We start from the raw sequence: 25,302 nt of genomic DNA on the forward strand, positions 1-25,302 counted from the left end.
CTTATAACACTAATATCTATTTTAACTATATCTTCCATTGTTGTATGCAGTGCTGTTGTAGCTGTGTTGGTCCCAGGATATTAGAGAGGCAAGGTGGGTGAGGTAATATTTTTTATTGGATCAACTTCTGTTGGTGAGAAAGACAAACTTTTGAGCTCCACAGAGCTCTTCTTCAGGTCTGGGAAAGGTACTAAAGAGTGTCAGAACTAAATATAAGATTGGACAGTTTAGCATTCACCTTGAATTGACCCTTAGAATATGTGTTAACTACTTACGCTAAACTATCTGTTCAATCTTGTTTGTAGTGGTGACACTCTGATTACCTTTCCCAGACCTGAGGACAAGCTCTGTGGAGCTCTAACGCTTGTCTGTCTCATAAGAAGTGGAAACAATGAAAGATACTCACCTTGTCTCTCTATTTTAATTATACTAACCCACAGGTTAGCCAGACTGGTTTCCATCTAGGCATGTGTCAGTGTTCAGTGAGGCTTGGGGCCTTGCCATGAGCTGGCACTTGGTCTGCCAGTGTCAAAAGCCCTCTTATCAAGCATAGTGCTCTTAGGCAGGATAGTCTGTTTGAGTAAAAGATTCATTATCCAACAGTCTCCAGTCCTTTGAGGTTGTTCCCAGTAACACTATAAAGCTTCATTTATTTCTCCCCATCAATAAATAACAGTTTTATAAAAGGCAAATACATTTTATTGTGCATGCAATTGTTTGAGAACACAGTATAATGCAAGAACATCTGGCTAACAACAAAAGAAACCCTCAGCAAACAGGAAGGTGCAATTGTTGTACATTAATTGCAACATCATTTACAGTATTTACGTGCTGTGCGGCATACTAGTAAAGGAATGTTAGAAACATCAATAAAAAATAATATTGGAAATTTTTTCCATTTGCAATTTATTTAAAAATCAAGAGAGGAATTATGCCTGATCAGTTTCAGAAAGAGATGTTTGAACAGTGAAGAACAAGTGAAGGAGCTGAATCTGCATTACCCAAGACAACTCCTTTAGCAAAAAGAAAATCTTCCATCACCAGAAAGGGCCACCTGGAAGAGTCCTGACTCCCTGCCCTCACCACCTTTAATAATTGCTTGTCATGCACTTTAAGTATAAATGTTCATAATGGCACAACCTGGAGTGTTGGCAAAAGTCCTACTGGAGGAGCAACATATTCCTCTTCTCTCAGTAACCGCAACAAGATGTTCTTCTTATTTTTTGGCCAGTTATAAATGTGAGTGTTCTGAAGCCAGGTAGGCACATGTTCCTGCAAATGAGAAAAAACAAACCAAAACCATAACCACATAAAATCCCTGAACTGTATATCACTTTCCCGCAGAAACTTCCCAGTAGTGCTATTACACTCTGCCATACAAACATCATTGTGTGTCTACTATGGCCATTTCCCATAACACTGAAAAGAAATTAGTCACAGCTTGGACTTGGATTTATTTTTTGAAATAGGTTGAGTCTATTTAGTTTGCAGCTGCATAACTCATCACGAAAAACACATTTAACAATTTTATATTAGTGTACTATGATGCTAACCATCATTTATGTTTTAATTTACTTTTCATTGATATCAGTAACTATTAGACAAATTCCTAACATGGCCATCACCCTAGTATTCAGGTACTGTGAACATTTATATAGTGCCACATATTTACATGGTTCTTAATGAGAGAAGAGTACACATTTCCCCCAGAAGGAAGGATGGAAACGAATTATTTAGAGCAACAAGTTTGCATATGACTCATGAGAAGTATTAATAAAGTCAGTGTACTGACTCTGATTTTTGTTGGGTTTTTTTCATTCTAGCATTTTGTTTGCCCTCTTATTTTAAAAGGTTGGGCTGATAGTAGATTGATCTTCCGACAGCCCTTGGTTATCAGGGGATTTAGCTAAATATACCAAAACTACTGTGGCCTCTTAAATGCTTTGGGTTTGTTAGTACACAGAAAATCATTGGCTAACATTTACATTCATTGTTATTTTTAAAGCAAATCAATAAAACATATATCTATATATCCATTACTTGTCTATTCTCATTTAGAACCTGGGATGAAAATTAATAAGCAACTAAATTGTCCCTTTTGATCTTTTGGATAGAGATACATAGTGTTCTAAACTGCACATTGTTTGGACAACTTCATATAAGGACTTATATGCTTAATATTTTTACCTAAATCACTGAGGTTACCTTTCTATTGGATTAATGCAAGGGTTGAATCAGCAGCCAGATCTGAGAGCTGGCAAGACCCAGGTTCCCTGTAGTATTATATGAGCAGAGGCTGGAAAAGCCCACTCAGTCTTTGGCTTAAGCTGCAGGTCACAATTTCTTCTCCTGTCAGTATTTATTTAGTTTCACAGTGAAAACTATCTAGACCCATTGGCTCCTCTTGGTTCCTTGGTGGTTAACTTTATTCCAAATATGAGCAGTTCTCAAACCTTTTCTTATAGGGGACTTACTTACTAAGTTCCAGACCTTCTCATGAACCATTAATCTTTCAAGCTTTGATCCCCCTACACCTTCCCATGACAACTGCAGTAATACTATATTTGATTACATGAAAAGTTATTACCAGGAGAATATAAAGGAAGTAAAATCAAAATGAACTTTGTTTAATATGGTGAGTGTGGCTGCCTGTTTACATCATTCCCCTCTGCATGTATATTGTTTATTTCCTCTCTATAGGTATCAGGTTTACATATATTGGTATCTACACCTCCCATCACTGCCTACACACACCCCCACACACACTACTCTATAATCTATCTAGGTCACTTTACAGTTTGGTTCTTTTCTGCAGTACATTTGCTACCCCTACAACTCTAGTGTCAATTAGCCAATTTTATGAAGATTGATCTTACTCCAAAGAAACATGACATAAGGGCAACAGTCACAAAAGCTGTAGAGATGGGTTTAATTTTGTAGTTAAGTTGAGAAAGGCACCTCTCGAAAACCTAAGAGTGTCCAAGACAACTAGCAGGAAGTATCACTGCTTGAAGACAGATGTTTCACCACTCTGACATCTCAGCAGGCTCCCTGGAAACACTCCATGGGATCACTCTTCGAGAGCCACTGCCATATGCTAGCTAATGTCATAGTACACAAAATTCGTGGAAGTGTGCTATTCTTGTATCTAACACTAGGCCCACATGGACCTCTAGCATCCATCTTGTCTATTCACTTCTGAATCCTGCACCAGTCTTAGGCTATGTCTACACTTTAAACTGGAGGTCTAAATCCCAGCTTGAGGAGACAGACCCACACTAGCTCTGATCGAGCTCGCATGCTAAAAATAGAGTGTAGCTGCAGCAGTGCAAGCAGCAGGACGGGCTAAGCACCCTGAGCACATACCTGACTTCTTCGCTGGGTATATAACTTGAGGTGCCTAGTCCGTTCAGCTGCTTGTGCCACCATGGCCAAGGGTTGAACATGATTGAGCATGCTAGCTCAATCAAAGTTAGTGTGAGTATGTCTCCTCAAGCTGGAAAATACATCTCTAGCTCAAAGTGTAGACATACCTTTGATCTCATTTTTTCTAACAATACTATAGAATTCTCTACAATCTTTTTGAATTACTAAAATCTCAAATTCTGCATATATATCAGCTCTTAAGGACTCACAAAAGTTAGGATTAACTCTGCCTTATGGCTACTGGTAAAGCTTTAAAGGAGAAAAAGAAAGAAAGAAAGAACTCAAAGCAATATCCTGCCCTCAATCTAACCAGAATTCCCATTGATGTCAACATGGCCTAAGCTATACAAATTTCTAAAACAGGTGTGGGAACTCCTTCATTCCCATGGTTTTGCTTTTCTTTCCATTTGAAGAGAAAGGCCACTTTGGTAACTTTAGGATATAAAGGTAAAATACTATAGCACCATTCATCCTGAAGGATCCCAAAATGCTTTGTAAACTATTTTCAAAACTTTGCTGCCTAAAAGTTAGGTGCCTAAATCTATATTTAGGGACCTAAATAAATTATTTGTTTCCATAGGTGCTGGGCACCCATAGTTTCCACTGATGTCAATGCGAGCTTTGAGTCTCATCACCTCTAAAAATCAAGCCATTTATTTTGTTGCCTAAATATAGATTTAGGTGTCTAACGTTAGGTAACCAACTGAATATAAAAGAGTCCTTTCAACCACCACTGAAATGCAGACAACACATGGATCTAATGTCACAGCTGTTCAACAGGGCACAACAAAACTTCAGGATAAAACATATTAGAACAAAAAGTGAAAATGAATACCGTATCCATTTGACATTTCAGGGGCAGAATGTAATTATCCAGCTAGAACTTGGAAAGGACATTTGACATTTGTACTGTCACAAAAATGTGAGGGGGGTCTGTAAGAATCATAGGTGGGAAGGACTCATTTTACATTTTATTTCCTATTTTCAAATGAATCTTCAAAAATCAGCAGTGAGGAGAGATGAAACTGCAGGTCTTGCAAAACCTGGTAGTTTGTCTGATGGGCTCACCACAGCTCAAATGATGAGACCATGTATTTATCGTCTCTTTGATTTTACTTTCTTAAAAAAATACTGGAAAAACTCAGTTCCCCGCAATCATAAATCTTTCCCATCAAACCCATCAGCATTATCTCTGGGTAAACTGGCAAAATAATAAGGTGTGAATTAGAGATGTAAAAAGTTAACCGTTTAAACAGTAATCAGCTGTTTAAACGTTTTAAACAGCTGATTACCATTTAAACGGGGGGGGGGGGGGGGGAACGAGCAAAAGCTGGGCTGGCTCCCTGCTTAGCAAGAGCAGCTGGGCAGCTCTTACTGGTGGGAAGCATAGAGCTCAGCATGGGGTAGCCACAGCTCGGCTAGGCTCCCCAGTAGCAGGGGGAAGCGTGGATCCCAGCACAAGGGGGCAAGCCGCAGCTGGGCTCTGCTCACTGAGCAGTGGGGAGGTGCGGAGCCCAGTGCAGGTGGGGGAGGCCAAGCCACTGAGGGGAGGTGTGGAGCCCAGCAAAGGGGGTGAGCTGCAGCTGGGCTTGGCTCTCCACAAGCAAAAGCAGCTGGGCAGCTCTTACTCCTCTTGCTCCTGGGAAGGCATGGAGCCGAACAGGGGGTGAGGGGGAGCTGCAGCTGGGCTCGGCTCAGCTCCCCCTGAGTGAAAGCTGCCCAGCTACCACCGCAACTAGGCAGCTCTCACTTGGCAGTAAGGAACCAAGCCCAGCACGGCTCCCCTTCTTCCCCCAGTGTTTAACCCTTTAAACTTTCTATTTTTAGAACATTTAAACGGAATCTTAATTAAACTAAACTTTACATCCCTATTGTAAATATAAGAAGCTAGCTTGATAGATACATTATCTCACTGTCAATTACATTCTTTCACTGCTCAGGAGAATTTCATTTTGTTCTAGTTATTACACTTATTAACACCAAATATATCATGTTAACATACCAATTAATATTATGGTTTATGTTTTATTTGTACATAAAAATGTGGACCATTTGAGTAAATTATTAACAAGCTCTTATTAAGCCCCAAGGAAAGGAGTCTTTTTATTCCATTTTGCACATTGACCAAAAATAATACATAATTAATTATATAACAGTTTGGTTTTTTTTACCTTCTTAGCATTTGGGAAGAGCACAGGAATGAATCTAAAGTTCATGCTTCCTTGTTGTATAAACTCAATCTGCATCTAAAACAGAAAAAATCTGACATTTAATTGAAAAGATTAATGTTATAAGTTAATTTTTCTGTACACATGTCCAGACTCCTACGCTTCTAGAACATTCACTGCTTATTCGAACTACTCTTTTGTTAAGATATTTGACCTTCGGCTAGTCAACCCTCTCTTCTAATTACCCTAGGCATCATTTGTGTGGCATATTTATATGACTTCTCTCTATACAGAAATAAGAGACACAGGGAAGGATTCTTCAAAGCTTTATTGACTATTTGCCAGTTATCCAGAATCAAATAATTATATTTTTTCGTTGCACCCAGTAATCCTGTCAAATAAATCTAGAATAAGTATGACTTGATAAGGAATGCTGTTCACTTTACAAAGTGGTGAAAGTGTTAATTTCAATATCTTCACAATTTGGGTCAACTCTGTGTCTTAGCAAGGACACTAACTAAGCCCCTGTCACAGAAAGACTCAGCTTTCATCTGACTTAGGTTCTGATGGAAGTGGTGATAGCAGAAAATGTTGCTAAGATACTGGGCTTAGCTCTCAAATGGGGGAAGGGTTACCTTTTCATTAGCTCGTTCTGGCTGATCAATGGAAGAGCTTTGGAGAGAACTATTTTGAGAAGTTTAAATAAGAGGTTAGTTGTGGCAATGTGAGGCCTATACGGTTATGATATAAGATACGCAGGGAGCTGACAAGGGAGGAAGAAATATCTAGATTCACAAGAGTACACAGGTCTGAATCTTCTCCCTGGCCATTCTTGTGCTTAGCTTCACAAATTCATGTCTCAGTCAGCTTTGCTGCTGCCTGACAGAGCCCTCAGTCACTGGGGTGAATTACAAGGAGTAAAGTAAAGCAGCATTAGATCAGATCATGCTGAGGAGCATGGGAGAGGGTATAAATGGCTTAAGATGATGAACTAGAATATCAAAAGTTCCAATTTCATAAAACCACAAAGAATACGGAAGAATAAGGCACACACGATTAAAAGGACTTTGTATTAATCTTGAACTCAAACTGCATTTCCTAGTCAATGATACTGAGTACAGGACACTGAGTAGAAGGGAGGCGTTAATGTGAGTACCACAAAGAAAACAAAGAGATTGCATTTGGAGAAAGATTTGCCTTTAAGAGAAGAGGAGATGATGCAGATTCCTTTTAAAATGGCAAACGCGTGTCCTCACTTACCATCCTGTGGATGTATTTAGTATGTAAGCCATGCTCATCCCTGTCCAGCTGGGATTCAGCCCCTTCAACATCCTGTTTGTATTTTGGACTGATTGCTATGATTATCATCACTGTCTTCTGTTAGGGAGAAAAGCACTCATATGAAATTGTGAAATGCACTGTGTTTGGTAGAGGCTGCATGGAAACATGCCAATTTGTATTTTAAGTGCTCCCGATGTTCTCAGCAAATATCAGAGGATTTCATTCATTCTGGCAAATGAAATACAATGAAACTCACACACTCTCTCCACTCTTTTTCTTGATATTGCTCCTTATACATATAAAATACCTAAATGTCGAGGGATAAGATCAATAGATACTAATGTTGACCAATTTACAATTGAAACCACATTAATAAAAAGTAACTTATGTGTAATATAGTTATGCCCAGATTTTCAAAAGTGCACATGCTACTACAGCTGTCAGTGGGATCCACATCTGGGACCTTCAGCACCAAAAGTACAAGTCCCTGTCACCTACCACTTGAGCTCCTTTAATGTGACAAAGTAGAATATTGTACAGTTGCTGAGGTCAGATACCACACGGAGTAACTTGCACTGATTCAGCATGTTACATAAGCACTTTTTCGCATGCCTGGCTTGTATTCATACACTGCCAGATGTGAGTGCACATGTCAGGGACTGGCATGTACCTATGCACACACGTGCGCACACCCATCTTGCTTGCATAGACTTCTGAAAACATGGGCCTGTCTTCAAGGATCTCAAAGCACTTTGCAACCACTAATGAATTAAGCCTCACAACACCCCTATTAGGCAGGTAAGCATTACTAACTCCATTTTATGGATGGGGAAGCTGAGGCAGAGAGAGGGTAATTGTCTTGACCAAGGCTACATAGTGAGTCAGATGCACAGATAGTGCACAGACAGATACCCCGTGAAAGACAGAATGAATCAAGGGCATGACGGTGTTGAGCGAATGATAGAAATGAACGTGGCGCTTTCTACTCTGTCAGTGGGTATCAGTCTCTGGTTTTGCTTGATCTTGACAGGGACCGAGCAGCCAGGACTCCCATGAACTTCAGAGGAAGTTGCAGATGCTGAGGACCTCTCAAGATCAGACCCATATGTTGTAGCATTTTGTAGTCTTTGCTTTGAAGCAAAGCAAACCGCACTTTTCAGATAAATACAAAGCTGTCAGATTGAGCCTTCATTTTGCCTCCTAGTAGAATACTAAATTCTAGCTCACATTTATAGAGCACATTTATCCATGCAGGCCCCAGTTTCACAAAGTGCTTTACAAAGATAGCAATATATAAACTATATAGGGGGAACAGGATCACTACATTCACCACTGAAATGCAGCTGCCATTGGAATGAAACACAGTAATTGCCTTAACCATGCTCAGAAACACAGCACAGTAATTTAGGGCTGGATGTGAAGAACAACATGTCCAAGTGAAACTTCAGACAGAATTTAGCTACCAGAGTTGGAGTTTGGCTGGGGTGCCAGGATTAACACCCCCCTCTTAGACAAAGAGCTTTGAGATGTTTAACAAGCACAAGGGATCAAGATCTTGGTTTTATGTTTCATTACAAGCCTCTTATGCTTGTTTTAGTCTAAATCAAGATGAGACTACAATCATTTTTTTTTCTTTTAAACCACAAATCCTAAATTAAGCTATTGATCTATATCTTTTCTACCAATGGAAAACAAATCACAAGTGGATTGGCTATGGACGATTTAATGTTCCCCAAAGCTAAGATACAAAATTGTTCCTTGGCATCTGTAGATTAAAAGGGAAATTTTAAAGTAGACAAGCAATGCAGGGCAAAACACCTTAATGCAACTATCCATCTAGCTACTTGTGTTGTGGACCTATTGTTGTACAAAAATGCTGCATCATATTCCACATTTTTTTGTAGAAGCAATACTGCACCAAACACCTCCAGACAGGGGGACAATTAGAGGAGCACAGGCAGGGAGTGCATAGTTAGGAGTCTGGAGCAGGAAAGTTGAAAAGAGTCTTGGGGGAGGAGGATTGGGCCAATGGGGGCAGGTAGGCAGATAGGGAGATCAAATCAATCAGCCTTGTGGGGAGGGAAAATGTCATGCTAGGGCTGAGGGGACGGACCGGGAGAAAACTTACTGTGATGTGGGGAGATGCAGAGATGGATGAAAAACTAAGTGGAGGGTGGTGGGGGCAAGGAAAATGGAGGACAGAGAAACAAGTTTACTCATGTTCACTCCGCTGTTTAATGAAGACAAACTAATGCTCAGTGCTGTACATTCAATGTAGGTGTGTTCTGTGATCACATTTTGGTTCTGGTCCCTCACCACTAGTATCCACCTTAAGAATTTCCCTTGTGTCATCTCTGTGGGAAAATATCCAGGCAAGATTAGATTTTACGTACATCACCTAGGTAGCGTTCCATCCACTTAATGATGTCAATGCCTCGTACTGTGTCCTCAAATATATCAATCTGTAAGAGAGGGAGAGTTTGAGATTATTGATTCCCAACAGCTGCAGGTGTTTAGGGTTGTGAAGACCTTTATGGGACAGGAGAGTTTCCTGGAACATTTGTAAAAAGTTTACCAAACAAATGTTAAAGTCAAATACTGTATTGACGAGTCAGAGTATTAAGCATTCACTATTCCTAGGTGAAAGACAGATTAGCATTTACATATCAAAATTATTGCCTTTTTTTACTTTAACATAGCTACTTGCTACATGTTTTCAGAAAGTCCCAATCAAAGATAGTTATAGTTCAAACCAGAGTGAAACTCCACATAAATTGATGACACTATTCAAAAGTGCTAGTCAGTGTTGAAAATTTAAATACTGGTTTTTGAGAACATTCCTGAAGAGCCTGGTTTGTTCCTCTGCTCCTGTGGCTTCTGAATCTTACATTTACTGCCCCACTCCCCAACCCTTCAAAACCAAACACACACAACATTCTCCCACTCAAAAAACAACCCAACCAAAACAAAACTTGCCATTATTTCCCTATGTTGACATCACTTCAAAAGGATATATGAATTTATGTCTAAGGCTATTTATCAGAAAAGATCCACAGCTTTCTTTCTGCAAAATTCCATGATGAGTATCTGATCTTGGCTCCACACTGCCCTGTTCTTTCATCCAAAAACCAGCCAGGCTTTTGCTATTAGAAGCAGCAATCCAGACTGCAAAGAATGCCAAGGGACAGGGGGTTTCACTGCAATGAATATGATCAGCTTCAGTCAGCTCTCCACAAAGTTCATGAGCTCCATAAATTGGCAGTTTATGACAATGGCCACTGACATACATTTTAATTATTTTCAAGGTTTTTGTAGAAGAGCTGCCTGTCTCCCAAATCTCTGTTTTTCTAGTCTTTAAAAATAGTAAAAAAGAACATATTTGGGAACCTGCTTTGGAGCCATTTTTCTATATTTGTTACTCCTTAAAAGTGCTCCAAGAATTGTCTGCAGAGGTGATATCAACTAGCCCTATAAAATCTTCGAGTGTAGCTCACTGCTGTTCACAATCTTCATATGAATTGGACATATTTAGAATTGACCTATTATAAAAATGCATAGCTTGAGCCTCTGGAAAAAGGCTAGGATTCAAGAAATCAAATAAACACATGCTTAACTTCCATTAAGTCCTATTAAACTTAAACATGTGCTTAAGTGCTTTCCTGAATTGCGGCCAAAGAGTGGAGGTAGAAAGATCAGACAGCTTGTGCTTCTGAAGATTGGATTCTATGGATATCAAGTCCTGGAAATTTTGTGGATGATGCTTGTAGAGGTGGGAATTGTGATGAATAAAACCCATGAACAATTAAATGAAAACCTGGATGGCAATGTAGGATTGACAGTGGAACACAGAATCTTTCACACCTGTAGGTCATTGGCTTGAATCCTCCTGAGATATGTAGTGACCAAAAGATCTCACTATCTTATGGCTGTTTCAGTAACCTATGCGAAATATCTGGTAGCTTGTGGTCTTTATCTGATTTCTAGTGCATAGATGTCCACATCTGAAAAACCATCAACAAAATTAGCTGTCTCTGCAAAGAGGCCATGTTTCCGACTGAACAAGCATGAAAACTGGACTGATTTTTCCTGCCCAGAGATGGTCAATTCTAATCAAGGTAGAGGCACGTTATTGGAGCAGCACATGAAAGCTCATACTGATGTCCACACTGTACCAACTTGTCAATAAATGTCTCAAGGACTGTCAGTCTAGCACCTTTCAGAAGTATGAAATTCACCTTAAAAAAGTAAACAAATGAAAATGTGGATAATCTAATCATATCTTTTCATCTAAAACCCATTTCCCTTTTCCATTTCCTGAATCTACAACATTTAGTGATGCATAGAACGCCCCCCTTCCCCTCCCCAGTTTAAAATGTTTTGTCTTTTCTCCTTTATCTGAAAATCATTCTTTCCAAAAGGAATACTCACTGCAGTTTGAAATCCATTTACAAGCAGAAAGTTCACAAATTTCATGACCTCCATACCTGCGTCCACAGAATAGGTTATAAAGACTTTACCTAAGAGAGAGATTCATATAAATATGTGATGAGTCAAAACAGATGATTAAAAGAAAAGGAGACAGTTTCAGAACTCTACTTGCTGAGGAGTGAAGTCAGTGAGAGGGGGCTGTATCTTGTACATTTGACCACTGTGACCAATTAAAGAGTCAGAGAATCCTAGATTTTGAGGCCAGAAGAGACTATTATGATCCTCTAATCTGACGTCCTGCTTAACACTGGCTATAGGATTTCACCCAGTATTTCCTGCATCAAGGTCATAGCTATTGGTTGAGCCAGAGCATATCCAAGAGTGATATTGTTAGTTTAATTCAGTCCTCAGACAGAATGACATACTGATTGTAATATGGGATTTTGAAGGTAAGACTACTAGATATAAAGTGGTGGAAAATTTGAAGTTCCTATTGAGATGTGGAAGGATCTCACCAGAAATATATATCACCTGTCAATCAATGCAATGTTTAAAAGGACACTGACAATTTCAAATCACTAACGTTTCCTTGAGAGAGACATTGGAAGACCATTACAGCACTATTTATAAAGGGCTGTATTGTGCCTTTATTCATCACCCTGCATCAGGGCTGGTGTGGCATATACCATTGCAGCAGGAGTGCTGGGAAGCACAATACAGCTGTTGTACCACACCTTTAGAGAGTGCAGTGTGTGCCCCTATGGGTAATTCATTCAGAGGGGGGCTGGGACCATAGCCTGACCTCCTTTCTACCTGCTTGGGGTAGATAGCACCACTAGTGCATTGTGTGGATACACAGTCTGTGCTAATGTCTCAGCCTTAAATATTTGCATAGCAGCCTAGACACAATCTGATCCTAAGTACTGTGAGATAAACAGGATTCTGAAAGAGGATTCAAGGATTTGATTGGCTCGTGGGCAGGGAACAGATTCTCTAGAAATGCTTGGAATTGTATCTACTGCATGGAACTGTCAGGGATTAGAGAACTGATTTTAGGAAATGTTTGGTGAGTTCAGTTCCAGCTTTAGAAAAACAGAAAGTGGGAAAACTGAAAAAAAAATCATTAAAAAAAAAAGCCTTATAAAAGATGATTATGATCAAGTCAGCCAGTATTAGGCCTCAGTCCCCCATCTGTAAAACATGGAAAATAGCACTATACAAATACTAAGTAACATCATCATCATTATTATTGGGTATGTCTTCACTGACGGCGGCAAATTTGCCATCATCAGATTGATCTATCCAGATTGATTGAGTGGTCAGTGAAGATCCGCTCAATTGATCCGGAAGTCGATGCGTTAAAACCACCCCCTCAAGTGGTGCAGTGCAGTGAAGACACCGCATAGAAGAGGAGTTACGAAGTTGACGGGAGTTACACAAGCTACTCAGCGGGTACGTCTTCACTGATGGCGAGTGTCCAATTCGCCGCTATCCAATTGAACTGTCCGGATCGATTGAGTGATCAGTGAAGACCTGCTCAATCAATCTGGAAGTCAATGCATTAAAACCACCCCTGTGCGTAGCATGCGTAACTCCTGTTGACTGCCGTCGAATTTCAAGGTAAGTGTAGACCAGGCCATTATAAGGGCTTGCTTTGCAAAAACAGATGAAGATTCTGAAGGAGCAGGAGGTTCTCATCTTTTCCTTAACTAATTCAATCATCACTTCAGAAAAGTCTCTGTGCATTGATTGCTATTATTTCATTATTGAGAACCATAGCACTTCCTGCCTCACAGGGACATCTATTTTAGCAAAAAATCAGCTGTTCCATGAAAACAATCCAAAAAACATTTGTTTATTTTCTAAAAAAACATAATGTTAAGTAATTAATGAGAATTATGTTAATTTGTTTCCAGTTCCAAGGAAATAATTTGTTATACCAAATACAAGCACATTCAGGACCTGATGATGTTTAGTGCAAAAAGTCTAGTTCATATTAAGTGTTTTCTTTCTTTGTTGTCTTTGTGTTCTTATGCTGTTTATATTTTTTTATGCTAAGCATGTAAAGTTGACAGGCTGATGATCACAGACAGCTCTTGAAATAATAAAACGTGACAGAAGAAAATTGCTAACAACTTACGCAACTCTTCTGGCAAATTGCTTGTTCTCAGAGTTCCCCTGGCTGCAGGATTACTAAGAGGTCTTGGGACAGCAGCTGGGGGCAGAAAATTGTTAACCTGAGCTACAGAGTCAGAATTACACCGATAAGCGTCATTTTGGGCACATGATGTGGATGGCAGCCCTCCATTGGGTAGCTGGTTGTATAAGTGGTTTCTAGAAGGAAAAACAAATGGTGATTCTTATGTACATACATGTACACATGCACACACAAAATTTGAATTCTTTTAAAAAACAAACAAATTATTTGTTTTAATAGCAAATAGAGATTTGGCTTATCAAATATTTACCAAATAAGAACATAAGGACTGAAAATCTGAATTTAAGAGAGATTTTGAAGAGCCATCACTGCCTCAGTTTTTCCTCAAATCTATTCAGATGTCTTTTGATATGTGTTTCCATTGATACTTCTTGGCTGGAAGTCTACCATGCTGATGTAGTTTATTGCAAAGGAAGCACTGACCACAGCAGGTGAATGCAAGAGAAAGGCTGGATCCTTTCATACTTGAAAGCAGTTAAATTGTAAATAAAGAAAGCAAAAATATTTTTGGATTAGAAGGGGTAAACTTTCCAGATGGTGCTAGTCTATGTATACAGTTCTATAGATGTGAATATTTGACCATCAAAGTGGCATATAATCTATAGCCACTATCTGGAAGGTAATATGTGAAAACTCTTAGACTGACTCAGATGGAGTCTGATCAGAGAAGTTGGCCTAAAGAGGAGAATTGAAGTATGAGATACCCAAACTACAACTCCCATGAGGCACCAGGGCTGTATTTCCAAACTGAAATATTTTGGTTTTGAACCAAATATCAAAATTTTGTGAAAAAACATTTTTTTTTTTTTGGTGACCAGTTATAGTAGATATGATTGGGGTTTGTCATGTTAGAGTCTTGGGTTATGGGCCTGCACTGACTTTGTGTAATATTTATAACTACTTTTTTTTTTTTTTTTTTAAAAAGGGGTGAGGGGAGGAGGATTAGGGAGGGAATGTTCAGCAGCTCTTCCCCAGCTGTGTTCTTGGCTGGGGTTTATGGTTTTAGAACATACACTGCTTCCCTCGCTCTCATTTTTTCCTCCTGCCCTTGGATGTGAATGACAACATTCTGGCTACAACATATTTTTTGTTGTCAAATTAAAACTTGGTGGGTTCCTTTTGGCACCCATTTTCTGTTATGGGTAAAAAGTTATAAATTACTCTACAGAAAATCACTACCAATGTATAACGGATATTTTAGGAATCAGTGTAAAGCAGCAGCAATGTGGCCAAAAGATGTTTTGAATTTATTGCAAAGAGGTCTACAAAGAAAAATGAGACATGTTCCAGCAAAATCACAAATCACAAGAATGCCTATTTTCCACAGCTGTTTATAAACTTTCCAGAACTTCAAATTGACTAATAAATGCCAAAAATTTTCACCCACTTTTAAAATTTGACTAAAACTCTCCCAGAGACACCAGATATTCACCATTCTTTCCACAGACAAGTTGAAACTCTCTAATGCAAACTTAATTTGCTACTGCATCTCACTTCACTCATTATTGTTGTTAATTCTCTGGAGGCAGGGAATGCTATGTAGCCATCAGCCAGGAATCCAGAGTCCTGTTGCTATCCTGATACTGGTTCAGTTTCTTGCCATACCAACCCACATAACTGAATATTTTCAAGCATGAATGCCTAACGTTATCCCACCTTAATCCATACTTCAGCACCTATATAAAAGTGACCTGATTTTCAAAGGTGCTGAGTGCCTGCAAGCTTTAACTGAAGGTAGCTTTAGGCAATCAAGTTTGAAAAACTTGTTCCTTATGTTCCCTATCTCTTTTGTGAGGATAATGCATAATGCACATCATGTACCACAATGGGGTCCTGATATATAACGTGGGCCCCTAGGAGCTATAGCAATAAATAATAATAATTAATAGAGATGTGACGCTTAATAAATGAATGTTTGCAAAGTTCTAGGAGAACCTCAGATGAAAAGCGCTGGACATGATATGTTTTATTATGTCATGTGAAATCCATGAAAATGCTGGAAATGTTAATTTAGATATCTATCAACATTAAACAAGATTTTCTCTATTTTCCTCTGAGCTACAGAATAGATAAGGATGAAATCATTTGTTGCCAATCACTGAGGAATCCAAGGCTGATCTGACTGGCCTACCATAAAACTGGAGGCTAAAGAATGTGACCTCATTGACCTTTGCTCATAAATGAGGAGGTGAGGGAGAGCTCTGAAGTTTCAACTAAGATAATTCCAACTTCTCTTCCTTTTAACCTTCAAGTATTTACGCTTGTTAATGTGCACACTTCAGAGTGGAGCAGACACTGTAACAATATTTCAGATAACTGGCTTTGAAATTCTGGTACCACACTGAGAGTTCGTATTCTGCTATGTACGAGGCCTCACTGCATGTGAGATAGCAAATAAACTTAACAAATCTCCAAACCAACTTCTCCACACACACGCCAACAAAAAACGCTTAACATTATAGGCTTCACAAATGCTGGTTACAATACCTAACAAGACTGCTCTAGAATTTCAAAGTTTGTGTCCCAGGTCTCAAGGCATACTTATGGAGAAGAGCATTCTCTTTGTGGGACTCTTTCTCCATTGCATTTAGGAGCATGGGGATTTGAATAATTAGGGATTACTTACTGGGCAGGATGGATGACTTGCATGCAAGGTCCAGGAATAGGAGGCAGTGGTTGTGAAGGATGTGCAAAACGGTGGTAGGGAATCCTACCATCTAGATTAATAAATAAACACAAGTATTTTATCAATCTACTTTCGTCTAGATGGAAATTTTCATATTTCAAACATAACCTGCTTCATTTCTAGGAAAGTTCTAGCAGCTTGAAGTTATATAGTATGATCAGTAGCAGGTTAAAGAAAAGTTTTACAGAACTGAGTTTCATGCTTGAACAAACAATATGGTTCAGCTTTCCACGGTGGTTTGGAATGTTGGGAAGATTGACAGTTAAATAGTGAGAGCTGGTTTTCATCCATATTTAACACGCCTGACTTTTATTTTTTGGGCTATAACCTGAGAAAATTAATCATCTCAATAGTCTCATGAAAGCAGAAGAAAAATCCTTGAACAAATCAGTTTGCAACACTCAGGCTAAACAGTCTGAGAGTATTGTAAATGAAAAGAGAAAAATTATCTTTCTTTTTGTTACTTCGTTGTGAACAAATTTGCTATCTGTCTAACTGTAGTGAGAGGGTGTGGGCTCCCTCAAAGCTAGACAAAGAGAGCACTCTCCCTTCCCCCCGGTGGGCAGAGTCAGAACAGTCAGGCCCACCCCACTGGAAACGGGGGGCGGGACAGGAAGTATAAAGGGAGAGTCCTGCAGGTCAGTCGGGCTGGAGCTGCCGGGGGAGATGGATGTCTCCCACCTGCTGCTTGAGCCAGAAGCTGAGGCGGACCCTGAGGACTCGCCGAGAGCACTAGACCTGCCAGCCTACCCAGATGCTGAGGAGCTGCTGAGACTGCTGTTGGTGATATGCCCTGGAGAAACGGAGAACAATCCCGCACAAGAAGTACACCCAGAGGGGAGCGTAGGAAGTCCAGGGATACCAAACAACAGTCTGGCTGTGTTATTGCCTGAAACCAGATCAGCACGTTTTGACTGGATCCCTGCTGACCCAGTGGCGGAACCATCCCGGGTCCTGGGCTGGGACCTGGTGGAGTAGGGTGGTCCTGGGTCCTCTTAACCCCTGCTGCCAACTCACCGCTGGGGTGGCAACCTCCCCACTCTGCATTAGCTCTGCCCTACCTATGGGCCTGAGCCCCTAGATTGTTTGATGCTCCGCCCTGCCTGAGGGCCTCAGCCTTATAGACTGCTTGTCTGCCCCACCCTGCCTAGAGGACTGAGGCTGTGAAGGCTGTTAATTTCCCATGGCAGTTTATTGTTACAGGGACGTGGAAGTGAGGGGGTGTGGCCTCCCTTGGAGAGGGACAGGGACACATTCCATACTAACAGTAACCTTTTAAGGCCTTAAGGTTGGGTCTATTACTCCCTAAAGGCTGCAAAGGAAGATAACACGACAATCCTTGCTAAAATAACTTCTTTGAAAAATGCTGTTGGTTTTTTAAGTGCATATCATAGTAGCTATTATTAATTATTATTATTATGATTATTATTTGTGTTACCAGAGCACCTATGAGCCTTAGTCATAGACCAGGAGCCCACTGTGCTAGGTGCTGTGTAAAGACAAAACAAACAGATGGTCCCTACCCCAGAGAGCTTACAATTTACGTATAAGACAAAAGACAACAGGTGGATATAGACTTAAGGGGCGGTAGAAGGAGACAGTATTTGTCAGTGTGCTAGGCTGTGTTCTCAGTGCACAGTGACCTAACTGTTCTCAAGTTTTTATGGGCATCACGGAACAGGAGAGATTATAATGAAGAATTTGAAGGAAGATAGTAACTCAGTGCCATAAACACCCACAAAATTATTGCCTTCTAACACATTAAGCTCTTCCGTGCAGCTGCACAAGCAGTAGATCACAACAACAGTTCCAGAGGGGTAGCCATCTTAGTCTAATTTTAGCAAAACAATGAGAGTCCTGTGGCACCTTAAAGACTAACAAACTTATTTGGGCCTAAGTTTTCAGATAACGAAGTGGGTTTCTGCCCACAAACGCTTAGGCCCAAATAAATTTGTTAGTCTGTAAGGTGCTACAGGACTCTCGTTGTTTTAACAACAGTGGATGCACAGCTAAGGCCTCTCATTAGAAAGCGCTGTTATCCAACCTTCAGTCACACTAAGTTTAATTGGAGGTGATCTACACAACCCCCCAATGTTTCATTTTTCAGTTGTGAAATTAAGACTTTGGGTTTTACTTCAATTGCATTCCAGGGTCTCCAAACTTTTTCTTCACTTTCTGAGCCAGGGCTGAATGACATAAGGAGTAGAACAGGGCACAGCAAAGCAGCATCCAGGCAGCTGACAGGAAAGGCAATGGTGGGAGACGGCACTGTTACAATCATTCCATAGTATTTCCCTTTAAGGGTCAAGTATGGATGGGTAGAGGGGACCACAGACCTAACTTGAGTGGGGAAACTTGCACCAAGGCTGTACATTTGAAGAGCTCTGTTGTTGCTGATAAACAGGATGCAGCTTCTAATGAGCTGCAAGAGGAACAGATGGGGAAAGAGCCTTTCCTTTCAATATCCCACGTCAGATTCATTGCCAGAAGTGGCTCTCTTGTTCATTGGTTGCACTGGCAGCTACGTGCCCTCACCAACTCATCTCCAGACCTTCACATGCGTAAGGGCTGTTTTGGTAACTAAGGTATACGCAAAGTATAGGTTAGGCATAAGCAGAAATAGAAAGTAATGCAAGCAATTTGGCAAGGGAAATTGAGTCCATTGCTTCAGTTTCTCTCTTTGTGGACTTCCTAAGAGAGCACTGCATCAGTTCCCAGTCAGGATTTAATTATCAGAACTAGAAACTTAATTTTTTATAAAATGAAAGTTTAAATTACGCAGAAGCAGATGGAGGCAGGAGTGAAGTGCTAGACATGTTGCCAACTCTTGCTACTTTATCATGGGTCTTGTGATATTTAGTGTTTTTTAAAAAAAACCTGAGATCCTGGAGACATGTTATAACATGAGAATCTTAGTATTCACTTTAAAAAATTAAGTTTCTAGTTCTTGTGCTTGCAGAGAAAAGCTCGAAAACGTGATCCAAAAAGGCTCAATCATGAGAGGCAAATAAAAAGAACCAAACATTTTAAAAATCTCATTATTTTCAATCCAAACTCATGGTTTTTGAGTGTTTGGGATGGGCAATACTATGCTAGTAGGTCATATTGGCTCATACTGACTCAATTGGTTCCTTGTTTGAATTGTATTAGGAGTTCTGTGTGAGATTTGTTTATAAATATAGGATTAAAAATCCACAAGTAATTTGTGTGTGTTTATTAAAATACTTGGTGTTCTTTAAATTAGTTCTCTTTTTATTTACATTTGTTTAGTTTAGAATTACTCACTATTTAGAGTCACTATTTCGGTGTCACAAAGCTAAATATTCTCGATTCCTTCAACAACTAAATGACTATTCTTACTCCTGTCATTATGATAAACTCAAGGTAACTTCCTTCCATTGTAAAATGTTAACAGAGACAAACAAGGTTATAAAAAATTACCATTTACAGTATTGTCAATCCCATATGTTGAAGAAGCCAAGGCCCCCAAAATCATGAGATGGGCTGAAAAGCAGTGACATTTTTAGACAAATTTTGTGATCTTTTTGTCTGCCTTCCGGATTTTGAGCCTTTAAAGTACAATGGGATCATGTTTTCAAGCTTTTCTTTTCAATCACGAGAGCTAGAACTTAAAAAAAAAAAATCTGGAGATTCACATGTTACTGTAAGACTTCTGATAAAATTGTGAGAGTTGGCAACATTCTATTTATTTGTACCATAGTAGGTCTCCCCCTGCCCTATTAGCTGGGTTACAGCTGCCAGTGGCGTACCAAGAGGAGGGAGCAGGGGGAGGCCAAGTCTCCAGGCTCTGGTCTGTGCGGGGGTGTTGGGCCGGCCCTTCACGACGCGCAGGGGGCCGCAGAGGGTGCAGGAGGTTCTGAGGGGCAGGAGTATAAATGCCCAGCGAGTGAAGCACTGTCCTTGAGTCTTTAAGGGAGTGGAGAGACTCATCCATCTTCTTGTGGAATAGGTTGACAGTATTGAAGGACAGATCTTGGACGGTACTCTGAACCTCTTTAGGGTAACCTGAGGATTGTAACCATGAGTGTCTCCTCTTAACAATGGCCATAGCCACCCCCAGAAATGCAGTATCTGCCACATCTACCGCAGCATGGAGGGAAGTTTTGGCCACCAATCTGCCCACATCCACTAAGGCCTGGAAGTGGGCTCTATCCTCCTCAGGGAGCTCGTCCTTAAATTCCAAAAATTTATTATAATTAGTAAAATCACATTTTGTCAAGAGGGCCTAATAATCTGAGATCCTGAACTGGAGGGAGGTGGAAAAGAAGGTCGAGTAGCTTATGATCCTTATCAGAGGGAGTAGCCTTTGGTTGCTGTTGCTTGGACCGCTCAGTAGATACCTGCATCACCAAAGGGGTAGATGGTGGGTGAGAGGACAAAAACGCTCCCTCATTGGATGGAACAAAATAATGCTTCTCAGCCCTCTGAGGGGTGGAAGCATAAAAAGCAGGAGTGTGCCAAACCACCTTTACTGGGTCCACGATGGCCTTGTTGATGGGAGAGGGTCACTTGACTAGGACTGGAAGGCTACAGAATGTCTAGTAAACTGTGCTGAGGCTCCTGGACTTCCTCAAGCTGAATCTCTAGCTCTGCAACCACCCTATGCATGAGCTCGTGATATTGTTTGAAGTTGTCTGGTGGAGATGGAGAAGATGGAGTAACCCTCTCTCCAGTGAAGATGACAAGATTGGCCCCCCAGAACTGTTGGAACCAGTGGATCTGGCTCATCTTCACCTTCAGAATGTTCTGACAGGACCAGTTGTGGGTGTCTGGGCAATGGTAACTAGGACTCCTGCACTGATTCTTGGTGTCGAGGGTGGGGCTCCTGCAGTCCCCAATATTGATAGTAGAACGGATCAGCTGGCAAAAGAGGACCCTATGGCATAGGTAGCACCTGTCTATTGGCCAGTCATATCTGAAGGTCATATCTGTGTTGCCCCCCGCAAACTGCAAGCCTCGGGCAGGTGTGGAGCAGAACTGGCAGGGCTGTGCTTCATGGAAGGGGAGCTGATAACTGTGATTAGCTCCCCTGTCTCAAAGCACAGCCCCTGCCAGTGCCACTCCGCGCCTGCCCAAGGCTTGTAGTTTGGGGGGACAATGCCACCCGTCACTCCAAACTATGCCCATGTTAAAAAAGCCGGGTTCCAGCGCCATTGGCTTCATTGCCTTCCTTATGAAATGTTTTTTTGAGTCTCAGGTCCCGATCCTCACAAGTTCTGTGGGGAAAAGAGCGGCAGGTGCGGCACTTGTCAGAAATATGAGCCTCATCCAGGCAATAGAGGCAATGCTGATGTTCATTGCTCATTGAAAAGAAGCGAGGGCAGGAAATATAGTATTTGAACCCCAGGACCTAGGGTGTAACCCCAAAATTCTCAGGGGAAGAAAGTGAGGAAAAACACGATCTAATTACACTTTGCAGGGCAGGCTATGCTCCAAGAGCAACTAAAACCAACTATATAAAATACCTTAGAGCAACAACACAGTAAAAAAGGAACTGAGGACACCAAAGCTTCCGACTGAGGTCACGTGGTGACGAGACAGAACTGGAGAGGTGTCAGCCTGCACCACCTTCTATGTGTTCGGTTCAGAGCACGAGGAGATCTATGTCACACGTGTGGGTCAATGGACACTGCCTGCAAAAAATTCTGGACTTGGGTGCGTATGTGTATCCCAAGTGTGGAATACACCTAGGGACCACCACTCAATGAAGAAACATTACTTATCACAAACACAATGGAATCAAGTATCCATGGTTTCTGACATCAAGTGCATCATGTAATGAATGTGTAAAGTAACAGTCCTTGGGCGAATAGCTTTGCTGTGTGGATTTCTTTGACATCAAAAGCAGTTTTACTGTTCTTTCCTGAATGGCAGATGCCTGGGGCTAGATTACAGTCTGTGAACACAATACACTATATTGTTATTGTTTAGAAGATACATAATAGAATGCATTAAGTGCAAAGCCTCATTGTGGGCTGTGATTGCCCAATAATCATTTGAAAATTTAGAAAGCTGTCAGGAAGTGATTTATGCTGCACTGTGTATGTAGCAGGCAGGAGTCCTGTTGCCAATTTCTTGGTCCTGACCAAATCCATTCCAGCCATCTGATTTTTGTTTTTTGGATATGGTTGAAATATTGCTCTGATTTCTCTGTGAGGACCCTCTCCTTATGAACTTTTTAAAACAAACTGTACCGGTTCTGCTCGTATGCAGCTGCACACAATGTGTATGTGTTGAGAAGGTACGAAGGGAGAATTATATTATGAATTTAGCTCTTCTTCTCCAGAAAAGTAAGTGATCCAAGGAGGAGGGAAATGACCAGAACATAAAACAGCAGCAAGGAAGTTGGAACACAAAATGCATGAGTGGGAAAGAATAGCTTCTGTGCAATAGCACCAGCCTTGTTCTGATGAGTGAATTTTGAGTCCTATAACTGATTTATTTGAATTGGAGGTTCAGCCTTAGCAAATTCACTGACATCATGCTAACATTAGAGAAGATAAAGTGGTTGGTAATAGGTGTTAGGAACAATAGATGCATCCTGTGAAGGACATACAGTAGGAATACCAACTGATTAAAATATAGTCTGGAGCTAAGAGGGTGATACCATAGAAAAGTATATTAAATACTGGTCAATTAAATTAACTTACATGGATTCTGGTGGTGTGGATCAGCTGGACAATGGTATCTGAGGTTCCACTGAGCATGCGGAGAAACATTATGCACCATTTGTTGGCATACAGGATACTGCTGAGGTTCAGTTCTAAGAAACTCTCTGGATATTAATGGTCCTGGAAGGTCCTGGAGGTTAAACACAGATGTAAGTGGTAATGGGGGTTCTAACTGCCTGATGCGCATGACATCCCAAGGCTGAGAATCATATCCGGTGTCTACAGTTGGTAGGTCAAAAGGTGCTCTGTTATGTGGTGGCTGATGTGACTGTAAATTCTCTTGACTTTTGTCATTAAGTGAATTCTGGGAAACATCAGAAAAACTTGTGTTTGATTGACTAGAGTTGTGTCCAGTGTCAGGAGAATCAGTTGAAAACTGAGATCTCAATAGTTTATTTGTTTTCTCCACAGTTGAAAGATGAGACTCAGGTGAGAGCATTCCAGGCACTGATTCAGTGGAGGCACAGGAAGACACATCTTTTTCAGAATCCTGATGTCTTAGACTGCTGCTACAATCCTTCATTGCTGTGTTGTGTGGTTCAGGCTGGTGATAGCTTGCAAGCTCTGAGGATTTACAGAAATGTGATGGATCAGGCAAGGAATTTTGAGACATTTGATATGGTCCTAAAGGTACCAAGTTCTTCATATTATCAACAGACGGTTTCAAAGCCTCTTCTAGTGAATGTTCTGGAAATGGGGACCAGAATGCAGATTCATCAACTTCAACGGGTATGCTTCGACTCATCACAGTGCCTAAAAAGGGAAGAACAAGCAATGTAAAACTCTCAGCTCATGGATAAAGCAGTGATGTGTTTTTAAAGACTGATCAACAACAGCAATACATCTCTGCTTGGTTGACTTTTAATGAAGAAAGAAATGCATTGAGCAATAGCCTTGGACTAACCTGCAATGGAGGCCATTTCCAGTTTTTGTGACGACTGTGGAAATATGAATCAGCTTGCTTAATTTGATGCCAGAATTTTCCACCAAACTGGAAAACAAGAAAAAATGATCCCCATTGAAACAGTGCAGTTTCAGACAGTTAAAAAATCCAGAAATAATGACTTTGTATCAGAGATTTACCAGGTGTGTTGATTAAAGTTCTCAGACTCACATTTCAGAAAGCAGAGAAATGTAAGGGTGTTTCTGGTACTTCGTGTTCCTACTGAGTCAAGAAGCACAGCCCCTCTCGTGTTATTTCCAAATATAACGTTTAGGGTATTCTGATCTGGGGATTTGGTTCAGCCTATTCCAGAGATGGGACCATCTGCAAGTTTTGGATCCAGACCCACTAATGAGACCCCACCCTGCTGCCTTGGTTCTACACTCCCCTTTTCAGCCAAATTAAGGAACTTTGATCCCTGAGCCAAACTTAATGACTAAAGCCAGTCTCCAATTGCTGGTTCTTATTGTATCCAAAGCAGTTAATCTATTTGGATACTGTTTACTCAGATTACTGGGAGTTTACAGACGTTTTGAGATTTTTGTTGTTCTATAGGTTCCTTTTTCAAATGATGTAATAATGTAGATTGAATAGTACAGGCCATATGGAATTTCAGATGCCCTTCCAGAATTCATTATGGATCCAAATTGTAAAGTTATCAGTTTCTTTTATGGTGTTGTCAGTAAAATTGTTCCAGCCAAATTACTCTCTTAATCAATGTTTCTAATATAGCATTGTCATACACTATTACAGTAACAACCAAGTCCAAAGCGTGCATGGTTACTATACCAACGTTGGGGATTAGAACTACACGCCCCATTGCACAACTAAACAGAAGATTCTTTCTATGCTCTACCTAAAGTTATCTGAAAAGAGTACTGGTTCCTGGATAGTGAGACCACTCTCAATTGACCTCTAACATTTCAGAGTGGGTCTCAGAAAGCTTTCTTTGAAATTATAATCTAAGTAAAATAAAGCTATGTAAACCAACACCTTATAAAAGGCTGCAACATCCAACAACCTAATAGATTATAGTAATGGGCAAGCTCTATATACTGTTCTGGCACTCTCAGCTCTTCCAAGGGACAGGATAAGATGGTATGAATGACCTGCACCAGCCCCTTTTCAGTTTTATCTCCATCCTATTGGAAGAAGCCAGAAACCAAACTAGAACAATCATTAAAGATGATTGAGACAAGAATGCATAGCAAACAAAGCAAATGGCAACATCAACCAACAACAGAATTTGGCTTAAAAGCCTTAATAATCACAAGCACAGAGAATTAAACCATTTCCTGTAAATCAAGAAAAAATTTAATTCACTTATACTATTCAGTAACAAGTTCCTTAAATAGAAAGCTGTACATAAAAAGTATGTTCAAATGAACAAAGAATTCTAAACATTCAAGCAAGGTCACTGAGAAATATCATGTTCTGTGTCTGATTTAAAAATGTCTCAA

General features: G+C 40.5%; 1 protein-coding gene across 2 annotated transcripts in view; it reads right to left on the bottom strand.

The window, feature by feature from the left end:
- Positions 1 to 319: 319 nt before the first annotated feature.
- The window catches only part of TRAF3IP2 (TRAF3 interacting protein 2), a 35,795-nt gene continuing 10,812 nt past the window's right edge, over positions 320 to 25,302 (bottom strand). For both annotated transcript variants that reach the window (XM_067546606.1, XM_067546607.1), the window contains exons 2-10: positions 23,804 to 23,890; positions 22,879 to 23,652; positions 16,148 to 16,238; positions 13,444 to 13,637; positions 11,304 to 11,392; positions 9,269 to 9,337; positions 6,855 to 6,971; positions 5,598 to 5,672; positions 320 to 1,272 (exon numbers count right to left, since the gene is read on the bottom strand). In XM_067546606.1, the coding sequence (XP_067402707.1) occupies positions 1,126 to 1,272; positions 5,598 to 5,672; positions 6,855 to 6,971; positions 9,269 to 9,337; positions 11,304 to 11,392; positions 13,444 to 13,637; positions 16,148 to 16,238; positions 22,879 to 23,652; positions 23,804 to 23,819 (1,572 nt within the window). In that variant the 5' untranslated portion in view covers positions 23,820 to 23,890 and the 3' untranslated portion in view covers positions 320 to 1,125. The remainder of the gene's footprint in view (positions 1,273 to 5,597; positions 5,673 to 6,854; positions 6,972 to 9,268; positions 9,338 to 11,303; positions 11,393 to 13,443; positions 13,638 to 16,147; positions 16,239 to 22,878; positions 23,653 to 23,803; positions 23,891 to 25,302) is intronic.

Source organism: Emydura macquarii, unplaced genomic scaffold, assembly GCF_026122565.2.
Source record: "Emydura macquarii macquarii isolate MOO-44397 ecotype Brisbane River unplaced genomic scaffold, CSIRO-AGI_Emac_v2 contig_1146, whole genome shotgun sequence".
Lineage (NCBI taxonomy): Eukaryota > Metazoa > Chordata > Testudines > Chelidae > Emydura > Emydura macquarii.